This window comes from Chroicocephalus ridibundus, chromosome 8 (genome assembly GCF_963924245.1).
Source record: "Chroicocephalus ridibundus chromosome 8, bChrRid1.1, whole genome shotgun sequence".
Taxonomy (NCBI): Eukaryota; Metazoa; Chordata; class Aves; order Charadriiformes; family Laridae; genus Chroicocephalus; species Chroicocephalus ridibundus.
The window spans coordinates 50,174,393-50,187,596 of record NC_086291.1 but is presented as its reverse complement, the minus strand read 5'-3'; the positions used below and the strand labels follow the sequence as shown (position 1 = coordinate 50,187,596).

The 13,204-nt window shown below is 53.0% G+C and overlaps 1 protein-coding gene across 2 annotated transcripts in view; it reads left to right on the top strand.

Moving 5' to 3' along the window:
* Positions 1 to 13,204, top strand: part of PRKCB (protein kinase C beta) — a 137,556-nt gene that overhangs the window by 75,576 nt on the left and 48,776 nt on the right. For both annotated transcript variants that reach the window (XM_063344486.1, XM_063344485.1), the window contains exons 6-7: positions 10,602 to 10,758; positions 11,135 to 11,269. In XM_063344486.1, coding sequence (XP_063200556.1) covers positions 10,602 to 10,758; positions 11,135 to 11,269 — 292 coding nt within the window. The remainder of the gene's footprint in view (positions 1 to 10,601; positions 10,759 to 11,134; positions 11,270 to 13,204) is intronic.

Here is a 13,204-nt window from a genome sequence, read left to right as displayed (position 1 = left end):
GCGGCACAGGCACGGCCAATGCAGAGCAGCGACTTCATGCTTTTATTTTTTCATCGACTTGACACATTTGACAAGAATTTGCCATATGCTTTTCGGCAGCGTGTTTTTCTTTTCTCTCTCTTTCTTTTTCTGATTTTTTTTTAAACTTTTTTTTCTTTGAAAAGGGAACCTTTTACTCCCAATGGAAGGCGCGGTTTTTTGGTTAAAGGAAGTGTGGTTGTCCGAGAATGGCTTGTTTGCTTAGCTAGGACCCTGAAAAATTGGGTCTATTTGCATTCCCCTTTTTGAAGATGACCGTGACTTGCCCCAGCAGTGTTTCTCCCCGCTCACGCTCTGTTATCCGAGACCTCCTCTGCGTGATGGCAGCAGGCAGGAGATGCTGCTGCTACCAGCGCGGTGAACGCTCACCATCTTCGGCTCACAAAATGCAAACCAATAGAGATGGAAGCGTGTTTAAACATAACACAACCTCTCACTGGGAACCTTACCTCCACAAGGTGTGGGTTTGACCCCAAACCGTACCTCGGTGTAGGGAGAGAGCGGGTGTTTTGCGGGGACGGAGCAGTCCCGGGGCTGGCTGTAGGCTGTGCTGTCCTTCAGCCAGGGTTGTGCTCACGCTTTGCTTTTTTATAGCGCTTGGCACAGCGCGGGCCTGCCTACGGCACGGTCTGCCAGACATTAAGATTGTAAAAATTATAATAGTAACATGAGAAAGATCAAAATTTCAATAGTTTTAACCCATTCTTAGTTCTGAAGAACCAGGGCAAACCTCAGAGCTGTCGGGTAGGAGACTCGTGAGAGCATCTGTATCAGTTCCTGGGGGATCGATGAGGGTTTGGGCTGTGGCCCCTGGAGTGTCAGGGGATTGAAATTCAGTAGATTACTCAAAATCCACAAAGCGTTCCTGGGACAGCCCTGTCTGTCTCTTAGCGAGGTTGACTTCCATTGCGTGTAATTTAGTAAGCCGGCAGCGTCGTCCCTGGCTGATGCTGCTCGGAGGGCAGCGGGGAGAAGCCGGGTGGTGGGGACCAGCCCCGGTGCAGCTCTGCGAGGTCGAGTACAGCTGGTGGAGCGATAGACTGGGGGTGACAGGCGATGGGGTCCAGCACAGCCGCAGCTTTGGCTGGTCTGCAGGGCTGTGCCCCGAGCAGCAGCGGGAACCTGCAGCGCTGCCCCTCCTAATTAGCTTTGGCTCTGTGGTGTTAATGAGTCCGTTATGTTCGGGGAGAGGCTCTGTTACAGCTCCTTTTCGTGCCATACATTGAATGTAATTGTATAATGGGTGCACGAGTGAGTGGAGCTTTGTGCGCTGCCGTCGGAGCCCTGCATTGCCATCGTCCCCCGCTGCTCAGGGGTGGCTGAAGCACCGGGATTTATTGGCGTTCGCAGGGATTAAAAAGGTTTGGCTTTTTATATATTGGCTTTTTATAAATGGCACCTTCCTAATGCCTGTGGCTTTGTGCCGTCGGCGCGGTGAGGCTGTGGAGCGTGTCCCCCCCCAGCTCCGCGCTGGGGACAAGGCTCGCAGCTCCACCAGCCAAAGGCGGTTTCCAAAACGCAGGAGGTCTCAGAGGGCCTTGTTAATTAGGGCACAAAACAGCCTGCGCCTCATCTAGCAAAGCACTTAGATACGTGCTCTTGGCAGGCGCATCTCTTCTGAAGCATCCACGCCAGCTGCGTGGGGGGCTGCGATCGCCAAGAGCCCAGGGGTGTGAGCGATGCTGGGAGAGCCCCGACCCCTCGCTGCCTCCCCTCTGGGACACCGGGGGGTTCGCTTCGTGCAAAGGGACAAAACCAGCTGCAGGTGACATCCCTGGCTCGGGCACACTCCTCCTACGGGCTTGGTTTGGCTGTTGGTCGCCGGCACAGACCGTCCTGCGCGGCGTGGGGGTGGGAGGCAGGCTCTGGCTGAGAGCCTAATTAGCCGCAATGGATTTGAGCAGCAGGAGAAGCGTGGCTGGGTGTCCGGCATTTCTGGGCGCTTGGGCTGGCTGAAGTTCAAAGCGCTTTTCTTCAGCGCTGAACAGACCCGACCCTGGTGTCGTGGTTTAACCCCAGTCAGCAACTGGGAGCACGCAGCCGCTCGCTCGCTGCCCCCCTTCCCTCCCCCCTGTAGGATAGGGAGAAGAGGGACAAAAGGAGGGGAAAGGGGGAAAAAAAGACTCCCGGGTCTGAGATAAAGACAGTTTAATAGAACACTAATGGAAGAGGAAAATAATAATGATAGTAGTGGTAAAAGAATACACAAAATAAAGTGATATAACACAAGTTGCTTTCACAACCCAGTCATCGGTTGCCCAGCCTGTCCCAGCAGGGACCGGAAGCCTTTTATTTAAAAAAAAAAAAAAAAAAAAAAAAAAGGGCAGGAAGTTCCTCTGTTAAAAACTGCAAGTTTTATTTGCATGTAATACCAGCCATTCTGCGGTTTCGGAGACGGCCTTTAAAGATTTGGGGGTTATTTCCCTGCTTCCCCCGGCCAACCCCCATTTCTCTACCGAGCGTGACGCCCGTGGTATGGGACATGCCTTTGCCCAGCGTGTCCTGCCTGTGCTCCCCCTCAGCTTCCATGGCAAGCTGAAAAAGTCCTTGGCTAACGTAGACATCGCTTAGCAGCAACTAAAACAATACGTGTTATCAACATTATTCTCATACTAAATCCAAAACGCAGCAGCTGCGAGGAAGAAAATTAACTCTATCCCAGCTGAAAACGGGACGCCAGGGGATGAGTGCATGAGGCTGGAAAACCTGAAGTAGCGGGCTAGAAATGGCAGAATTTAGCAGCTCTGCTTGCTAAACGTGTTGTTTTAAATTGCAATAAAGCATCCTTGCAATCGGTGCTGTGCACGGCACTGCCGGGAGCGGGTCCCGTGAGTGTCCTTGGAAGCGAGCGACCTGAAGTCCCGGGAAGCCATTCGGGGAGAAGTCTCTCCAGCTCTTTGGCTTCCTTACATCCATACCATGATTTTCGTAATGCGATATTTGGAGTCTCCTTCACTTTTGGAAGGGTGGATGGAAGTTCGAAGGGCGAAATGAGATCTCTGCGTCTGTCACCCACTGCATAAACCACGGCAAACTCCCGCTCGCAGCTTTGTCGTACACAGTCGGTAGCGTGGGCTGGGTTATTTAGCTTGAGCTGCGTGGCGAAAGAGAAGTCGTCTTTTGGGCCTGGTAAACAAAATTTGGGTACCTAGCAGTGCTCTGAGATGTGTGAAGTTGCCAAAGCAGGTTAATTCACTTTGGGTGTTACTTAAAGATGCTTAATTGACTTGAGAACTTTTTATCCCAGTCACTGAGGGAATCTGGTCTTTTATACCCAGCAAGTCTGCAGATACTTGTCTCTATTATTCCCTGCTCCGACGTTGTTACAACACTTGGCTTTGCCTTAAATATAAAGAGAGGATTCCCTGGAGCTGGTAGGTGTTGGTTTGTGTCCACAAGTTGCATCCTGCCAGCTCCGAGGGCAGCAATGCCGGGAGGATGGTACCGCTCTCCCTTGGCCCTGGAATCGACAGTAACACACGGTTTCTTCAGAAGCAAACAAGAAAAAAGAGACTTGTGAAGGTAACAGCAATCCCAGTACATGGGATGGCACACCCCCACCCACGCGAGGTCTGGCTGGGATGCGGTGTGAGGATGCTGCGGAGTGGGACCGACGGGGGATGTGGGTCTCTGAACAGCGGCGGGAGGGAGGGAGACGCGATGGAGCGTGGCGGGGCATCGTCTGGCTGATGTTGGACAAGGGGAAATGTATATTCACAGTCAGTGTTCCGCTCTGGGCTTTGATCAAGTATCTTATTAGTGGGAAAAGACTGCTGAATAAAGTGGGAAATTGTAGCAAATTAAAATGTCATCAAGGCGTTGCACGTTTTTGCTTCCATAATAGAAAAGCTTCCCAATGCAGATTATTCTGAGCCTGTCGTATTAAGGGACATGAATATTTGAGTTCGGGAAACGGAGGAGCGAGAGAATATGAAGGCTGGGCTTGGACTCCATTCGATCTGTTGCTTCTCCGAGAGACAGCGAGTTGCACGGAGGGCTCTGCTCCTGCATTGCTCCTCGCCGGTGGCGGAGAGCTGGCTGCTCCTGCCGCTCTGGTCAGGCAGGAGCTGTGGCCCCGCTGCGTGTCGGTGCGTCCCGCCGTGTGTCGGTGCGTCCCAGCGGGGAGCTCCCTGCGCCAAGCTGGGGGTCAGGCAGTTAATCACTGATCTCAGGGAAGCAGTGGTCTACAGGGACTAAAATGGAGAAAAAACATGAAAGGGTTATGCTGCAGGTTCCGGGGTATGTGTGGGAGGTGGAGAATATTCAGCGTGTTTAGGTGACTTTGCCCTGTGTGCGTGTGAAAGCGGAGTGTGCCCTGTCCTCGTGCAAGGGCTGCTGGAGCCTGGGGACGATGTCGGGCTCCCTCTTCTCTCTTGGGAGTCTCTGCAACCTTCTGATGTCCCTGGTGGCTCCTGCGAAACTGAGACCCCCGTTAGGACCCGTGGGGACGCGGCGTCAGCTCGGGGTTACAGCCGATAGCCCTGTTGCGCCTGCGGCGTTAGCGGGGGCTGCCGGCACCGGAGCCTTGCTATTTACTGAGCTGATGAAGTAAAACATTGACCAAAACTGAAACCAATTATGCTGTGATTAGATAGAGGAGCTGGAAGTGCGTTAATTAATAATCACCGGCCCAGGAAGATGCAGCCATAATGAGTCCTGTGCCTTTTGTATTGTATAAGTATGTGCAAATATATTCTTCTGCAGAGCATTAATTAAATGTTTTAAGGCACGAAGGTGTTAATCCAAGAGCTGGGCGCTCGCTGGAATGCGGGTGCTCCCAGCTTGGGATGGTGGAGGGAGGAAGATGAGTCCTGTGGGTCAGGGCATTCCCTTCTCCAAAATCCTGTCCGAGAGGTGTGGAACAGGGGGTGCCACTGGCATGGCGCGGTGTTTTGCTGGCCAGGGCTCCGGTGAGGTGCTTGGGCTGGGTTGAGGTGGCTGAGCTCGGCTCTGACCTCTCCTTGCGATGAGCCGGGCTTTCAGAAGGGTTTTCCCCTGTGCTGGGCAATGTGAAGCAGAATTATCTGCAGAGATTGTTATGCGTTGTAACGGCCTTCCTTTCTCAGAGATGAAGGTAAAGGATTTGGCAGCCAGTGTAAGCTGTCTTTAAGAGCTGGGTAGGAGTGGGTTTTGTTGTAGGCTTCTTCTTTTTTTTTTTTTTTTTAACATAAAAGTGAACCCCCATATGGCACTGTATATTTAGCAAAGAACTTTCTGGTCTTTATTTATCCAGCATATTAATCTTGCCTTCCCGTGGAAACCTGGGTACCAGCTGTGAGCAGACACACGACCCCAGGCGGGTGATGGGGCCGGCTGCTGCCCTTTCGTCTGGGGCTGGGCAGCACCTCCCATGCCCCCAGGTGTGGGGACCTTTGGGGCAGGGTCCCTTTGGAACCACCCCAGAGGTGGGGAGCAGAGCTGGGCTGTGGTCTGCATCAGCTGCTGGGGCACCAGCCCCTTTGCTTGATGTGGGGCTGGTTTTACCCCAGGTGAAACACCATCCTGGGAGCAGAGAGTCGGAAACCATCCTCTCGTGCCTGCCACCCCTTTGGCTGGCAGCGGAGCTCAGCAGGGCCATGCCATGTGATGGTGGGACTGACGGTGAAGCGGGTCTCCAGGAAGGCTTTCCTGGTGGAGACCTGCGGGAGTCTGATGACTCCTGCAGGAGTTAGATGACCTCAGAAGGTCCCTTCCAACCCCTGCCATTCTTTTGAGTCCATCCCATCGCTGGATCAGGCCGGGAAGGGGATGCCATCCACCCCGAGCACTGCATCCCTCCTGGATCCTGCAGCATTTGGCCGCTCTGGACCTTCCTGGCCCACTCCTCCAGGGTACAGCCCTGAATGGAGCTGGAGGAAGGGCCATGCCCTGCTCTTGCAGCCACTGTCAGCTTCTGGCTGTGACCTCCATGGCCAAAACCAGCTGCCTGAAAAAGGCTGTTGTTCACTCCTGCTTTGGATATTTGTTACAGTGACAGTTCTCCCCATGTTTTGCACTGGAGATGTGGGTGTCTGAAATAAGTGTCTCTTCCCAAGCCTGTTCCTGCAGTTACGGCTGACTGAGTAATTAAAAGATGTCATCTGAATAATTTATTTGGAAACTACTGCAAATTTTGCAGAATAAATTATGCAAATGTCGTTCAACCAGCTCGACCTGCCCTAGCCCTGCAAGCAGGTCACATCTCGTTCCTGTGGCAGTGGAGTGGTGGCCCTGGCCCCCAAACCCCCCCTAGAGCCGTGGAATTCCAGGACTTACCCATCGCCTTCCTGACCACAGCCTGAAACCAGGGCGGCTTCTCCTCAGCAGGCACCAGCTGCTGTAGCTGGGCTTGGTACCCAAAGTGATTTAAGACCGGCTGCTTTAAATGGGATCATAACATTCTTACTCATCACTATTAATAATGATGTTACTACTTCTTAATGATGCACAAAACTGTCAGGATATGACAGATGGAAAACTGTTTTACATCAAATTTGACTGTCAAAGAAACACCATAAGTGGTTGGAGAGCAGCACGTTTCCCCCGACACGAGGTATCACTACTACACTTCTTGAGGGTTTTTATTTTTCTTTCACTCAATTGTTGATTTCTGCTTGAAAAGTCGGAGAGTTACTTAAGGTCAAGCAGAAGTATTTTGTTTTTTAAATGAATAGATAAAATTATTCCCATTAATGAAATTTTTAGGTCTGCGTGCTGAGATAATAACATGAGGTAATCAAATCTCATGCTTCAGGGCATAAACTGATTGACTATGAGGGTCAGGAATTATTTTTCCTGTTTTTTAAAGAAGTGAACAATGGGCCTGATAAATGACGAAGGCTTATTCATTTGTCTCCAGAGGATGTTGCTCTGGCCGTTCGGACGGTGAAACACGAAGCAAAGTCAGAGCGTTGATGCAGTGTGACATAATTTTGCATCCTCTCTCTCTCAGGGGACATTGTCCGGTTTGAATCCTGAGAGCCAGCGGCTCCTTCCAGCTCTTGGGTTAGTTCTGCTGGTCCCACAGCGGCTGTTGCCATCTGTCTTGGGGGGGTGAGGAGTCCCCGGGGATTTCTGCTGACCCCCCTGGGGCAGATGAAGAGCAATGGTCACCAGCGTGGACCGTGCCGGCCCCAGATGCTTGGTGCAGGACCTCAACGGGGGCTGGGGCAGGCACCATTCAGACCCCGGTACCACGACACCCCCGGTTTAAGTGGTCCTGCACCATAGCGAGTGGCAGTGGGGCTGTCTGCTTTAGACGTGGAGATGAGATCTTCCCCCAAGGCTCTGACATCTTCCTGTGCTGCGAAGGGTCAGGGTCATGGAAAATATGTTTTCATAATAATTTCAAAGCCAGGAAGGTAATGGAAGGCGGTAAAAGCTCAGCAGAGTTGCAGGGGGAGGGTATGAAGAGTCTGCGGCAGAGCGGGACGCTTGCCTGCGGCGGGGAAGGCTGCGGTCGGAGCTGTGGTCGGACCAGCCAGGAGTTACAGATGGAGCCGAGCAAAGGGTAGGGGACGGTGGGATGTCTGATGGGGCTCTGGGCTGGGGGACAGGAGCACCGGGGTCCCACTACAAGGCACTTCCCACATCTGCAAACAGCCAAAGCAATTTCTGCTGTTCACAAACCCTGAGAAGACCGCTTGCCCTGCGGGCTCATTGCCAGTCAGGTAGGGCCTCGGCAGGACCTAGTGCGGGACTTTTCCCTGGTATACTTCTGTGTTTTATAATTCAAGAACGTGGTTATAAAGATTGCCTTCTTTCCCATCAAAAAGGCACAGATAAAAGCTTATAACGGTGATGAGAAAATATGTATTCTTCTCCTCTGATAAGGGGTGAGGGAGAGGAAGGCATTCTGGCTGTATCAGTGCAGAGCCTTGGCGGGGCCCTTGGAAATTAAACTCATTACTTAAAAGATTTCACAGAGCAGATTGCAAGCCTTTCTGCTTGGATGGTACAAAGCTTTCCACAGAAGATTTTGACTGAGAGCCCAAATTAAGCCACAGAATAACCACTGTGCGTCCTCTGAAGTGCAGAGCTGGTATTTATGTCCTTTTTTTTTTTTTTTTTAAAAAAAAAAGCGACTCATTTATTAAATGGCACGTGAAGAGAATTGTCAGGACGTTACAGAAACGCAGTCATGCTGCTCATGTCACGGCAGGCAGCTCCAGGCGGAAGGAGGTGCGACTGTCGGGCTGCTCTCCCAAGACGTGGGGCCGTGCGGGTTCGTTATGCGGATGAGGTGGTTACGGAGCAGGTAACGCCGTCGCTCCGCCAGCCCTGGCACTGCTGCCATCTCTATCCATAGCGGGCCCGTGGAGGGATGGCCCACTGCAAAGCTGGCCCGAGCTCGGAGAGCAGCCTGTGCAATACGTAACCAATCGCCGATAACCCGAGAAGCTTGAAAGCTGCTCAGGTCTGGTATTTTACTGTCCTCTGGAGATACCTGTTGACTGCTTAAAGAAATGTTGAGCCTTGGTCCTCTCTGGTACAGGAAGGGTGAATCCCTCCTCCTTGGGCATCTTCTCACGAGTGCTTTTAGGATGCTTCGGTGTCCTCAGCCCCCTCCCCGGGGATGATGGCAGATTGTGGAGCGCTGTGTTGGGTCCCCAGGTCCTGGCGCTCGTCCCTCTGGGAAAACAACACTGCTGGTGCCCAGACAACCTGCGGGATGGGACTGCCCTGGGGACCGGAGCCTTGCCACGTGTCCTCCCCTTCTTCCAGACGGCAAAGCCGCTTCTTGCGCAGGAGCACAGAAAGCTGTTTGCAAATGCCGATGCTGAGCAGCTGCTGCGGCTGCATCCCTGACCCCACCGACCGCTGGCAGGTCTCAACCTCCCCGCAAAGAGATCCGACCTGTCCTGTGGATGACGGCATCCACGGCAAGGTCACCATATATCACTTCTTCTAATGAAGTCATTCCTTCCCCTTCTGCCAGAGGGGCAGGAGGCGGCTCCGGCTCCCGTGGCTGCCTCGTCTCAGGAGTCTGAAGAATCTCTAGCGCTGCCGAATCGATAGGGCTGCCCAGGCACCTGTAATTGGGCAGCAGGCGATTCCCAGCGGGTTTGCCCCTCACTGTCTCGCGAGCTGCTGTCAAGGGTGTCACGTTTGATAAATGAGCTAGTTTATAAACACAGATTCGAATTTTGGCTACAAGCTTTAATGCCGTGGAGCCGGAAATTGGGTGATGCTTCAGGAGGACGGCAGTAGGTTGCAGATTTGGGGTCATTAACGTGCTTTTCAAAACTTATCTGGCTCCCAGCCTTGCATCAGAAATGATTTGGGAGCCAAGCGATTTTTTTTACTCTTGCTGGCGTGCCGAAAGCATCTTCTAATGTCCTGCAGCACCGCACATGCAGCTGGAGTCCTCTCCTCCTTGGGATTATGGGGGTGTATGGGGTGATGCTCTGCCCCCGGTGAACCCTGTGGCAGAGCTGCTAGTGTGATCCGGTGGGATTTCAGGCAGCGCTGAGTTCCCCATTCCCGACATGGCACAACCCTCCATGCCTGATCCCTGAGGTGAGCACCAAACCTGGGGAGGTGACGGCCGAGGGGCTGCCGGCAGGCACCGTGCCGGCTGCCGAGGAGCCGGGTGGCTCCATCACCGCAATCCGTTGGGAGCAGGGAAGCCCCCACCGCGGCTCGGGCAGTGCTGCTTGCGCAGCCCTGGGCGGTTTGGGTGGGAGAACCTGCGGAAGCCCCCGGCGGAGCTGTGTCTGCTGGCTGCAGCGCAGGCGAGGGGAATTTTGCTCTGGATTTTCTTGCAAGCAGCTTTTCCCCCGGTTCTGGCTGCGCTCCGTCACGTCCCATCAGACTTTCCATCTCTGATATCTTTGCTCGGGCTGGAGGGAAGATAAGACCCTTCTCCCAGAAGACAGACCCTTTTGGACTTAATCTAGGGAAAGAGACTTAGATCAGCCGGCTTGTATTTAATTTGTCAAAGCTGCAATCCAATTACAAGCAGTCGAGGTTGCCGGCAGGTTTGCTCTCCCCTCTTCTGCTCCTTGTTCTGGTCCTGCTCCCTGGAGGAGACGCTCCGGCTCCTGGCACCGGGATGCTGCTGCCGGCATCCCCCCGGTCCCTCAGGGACGTGGCTGCTGAGCCCGAGGGGACCCTAAAGGAGAGTCTGGCACTGGATCCAGCCGCTGTGCCGGTGCTTTCTGGTGCCTGCCCTCCCCCGTTCGCGGCTCTTCCGTTGCTACTTCCACTCTCCATGGAAAGCACCATCCCCGGGCTCCCACCTCGCCCAAACAGAAGGTGCAGATCACCGCAGTTCTCCCTACCAAGGTGCAAGAGGAAACCAAGCAGCTTTAAACTCTTTAAAACTGACAGCAAACAACGAATCATCCTGTTAGAAAGTGAAAATAACCTCTTGAGTTGATCCTTCAGCCTCCCTCGTCCATTAGAGCTGCGTTTGCCTTGCGTTGGTAACTGTATTTCGTTGCTCGTGTACTGGCCGTGTCTGCACATACTGAGGTTTTTATCACGTTTTTCACACTGACCGTTGGCACACAAGGAAGTTGCCTATTGTTGAGTATTTTTATGATTTCAATACTGAATTCAATCCTTTTTCTCCTCCCCAGTAAGAGATGCTAAAAACCTAGTTCCTATGGATCCTAATGGCTTGTCAGATCCCTACGTGAAGCTTAAACTAATCCCTGACCCCAAAAACGAAAGCAAACAGAAGACCAAAACGATCAAGTGCTCCCTGAATCCTGAGTGGAACGAGACATTTAAATTGTAAGTACAAGAAAAATGTTTAAACTTGTAGACTGATTTTTCTCACCCCTAAGAATTAATGTGATTGTATTTGCTCTGATTTAATTATTCAGAGACATTAAGCTGATTCAACTGAGAAGTAATTCTTTTCGGCCCTGTAAGTGTGACTCAGAAGCACTCAAACCTCTGCCCTGACCCCTGATCAGAGCCGAGCGTTTCAGGGCAGGAACTCTGCATTCTGCGTTTGAAACAGATGCAGTCGGGAAATTAAATGTCTGAGAGCTGAATGGTCATTGAAGACCATCCCTTCATTTTATATCCGAGGAGCGTGGAGGGCACGGTGGTGTAGCGATGGCTTCCAGAATAAAACCATCCCTTTTTCTCTCCTCTCTTCCAGCCAACTGAAAGAGGCCGACAAAGACAGGCGGTTGTCCGTGGAGATTTGGGACTGGGATCTGACCAGCAGGAATGATTTCATGGGCTCCTTGTCCTTCGGGATTTCCGAGCTGCAGAAGTCGGGAGTCGATGGATGGTAAGAGTTGCAATTGTTTTGAAAATACTGCGGGCGAAAAGCAGTCCTGATCTTTTTGTGCGCTACGGGGGACGCGGCAGCCCCTGGTACTTCACCAGCGCCCTTCTGTTCGAGGACCACCAGGCGCGTTGGCTGCTGTGTGAGGTGCCGCTCCGCCTCTCGGACTGGTGAGAACCGCTGGTGCTGTGGTGGGCTGTGGGGTGTCCCAGGGGACACCCAGAGGTGCCAGCACAGCGTCTGGGTGCCCTGCATGGCCTGGCTTTTTGTCACCTCCTCGGTGTCCTCTAGCCCCTTGCAGGGTTGCTCGGGGGGCTTTTCCCTCCCCTGGGGCTGCTCTGCCTGGGGTTCGTGGCCAGAAGGGCTGGTGCTCCCCATGGGTTCTCGCTACGTAGGCTTCAGGAGGAAGCATTTGCCGAGCAAGCATTTTCCAGCGTTTTCTGGTTGGATTTCCTTGGTTTCTGTACTGGGGAGGCAACGTGGCTCCCTCAGGCCAGCGGGAGAGCAAGGCTGAGAGCGGGCCCAGGGCTGGGGGGACACGCTTGGAATGGTGATCAGTGGCGGGGGCAGCCGCTTCGTAGCACAAGGAGTAGCAGAGACGGTGCTGAGGGGCACTCCTCAATAAAAGGAGGAATGCTACCACAGTGTATAATTACTGTCGCTCGTTACCATACGAAAGATGAACACAGTGGGTCTGTAACACCCGCACTGAATGGGTCTCTTCATTTCCATTTTATCTCCCCCAGCAGGACACACGCCGCCTTATTTCCCTTTTTTTTTTTTTTTCCCCCGCCAGCCACTGATGCCTGAGAGCCGTGTTACCTTTCCATGTAAAGTGTAATAATTGAAAATAGATATTATATGTCTTTTGGAAACCAAAACCTGCATGCTATTAATTTGCATTCTGTGAGTGGAGCCAACACCCTGGACTCTCTCTTTTCCCCCGGTGGAAGCTGTATGTGTCTCACTTAAAGCAGAGAACCGAGAGGAGGAGGAATTAGCGGATGGGCTGGGGGATGATGGGTCCTGCAGCGTGTCCCGTGCCCCCAGGAAAACCCACCCGTCAGGGGGCTGTGGGCAGGGTCTGGCCGTGTTATGGCACGGATGGCGAGCGGCAGGGCTCAGCCGGCGAGTCTCGCTTGCCACGAACCAGACCCTGATCGAGACGCGGCTTCTCTGCTGGAAAACAGCAGAAAATTGTCACTTCCCCCCCTCCCCCTGAATTTCCAGTCACCTGTAAGGATGCGCGTGTGTCGGCTGGGGCCGGTGCGCGGCCGGCTTCTGACGCAGCCCAAAGTCTGATCGTTTTCCCAGCCTTTTAAAAATCATGTAAGTGGAGATCTAAGTGATTTTCCTTGTCACAGCATTTGGCTAGAATAAACTCTAGAAGGAGCTCTGATGTATTTTTCATATCTAAACAACTGCAGTTAACGGAGAAAACAAGCTCAAAGGAAGAGTCTGTCCCTATATTACGCAAATAGCGCTTTGTTCGTTCGGTGCAGCCTCTGTAGATAACACCCAGCTGATAACCGTCCCCCGGCTGCCGGGAGGCTTCGCCGATGGAGCTGAGGCTTTGCCCGTGGCTGTGTGAAACACCTCAGATCTGATTGACACTTCCATGATTTCTGATAATTGCTGCTTAAACGTTTTTCCTTTTTTTTGGTGAGCATCTTGGCTTTGTGCTCAGGGTTGTCGATGCCAGCCTGGCACTGGCACGTTCCGTGTGCTGTCCCCATGGACCCTGGCCTGCCTCGGCACCTGGGGCGGCTGGTGGGGAAGGAGCTTGCCCACACATGGCCATCACGAGAAAGCCATGTTTTTTCTACGTGTTTTGGGGTCAGGTTTGTGTTTTGAAAGAGGCATCAGTGCTTTGTGGTGTCCACCGCAGCAGGGTGTGGATGTCCTTCCTGGGATGCGGTGGCTGGGTCCCCAGTACAG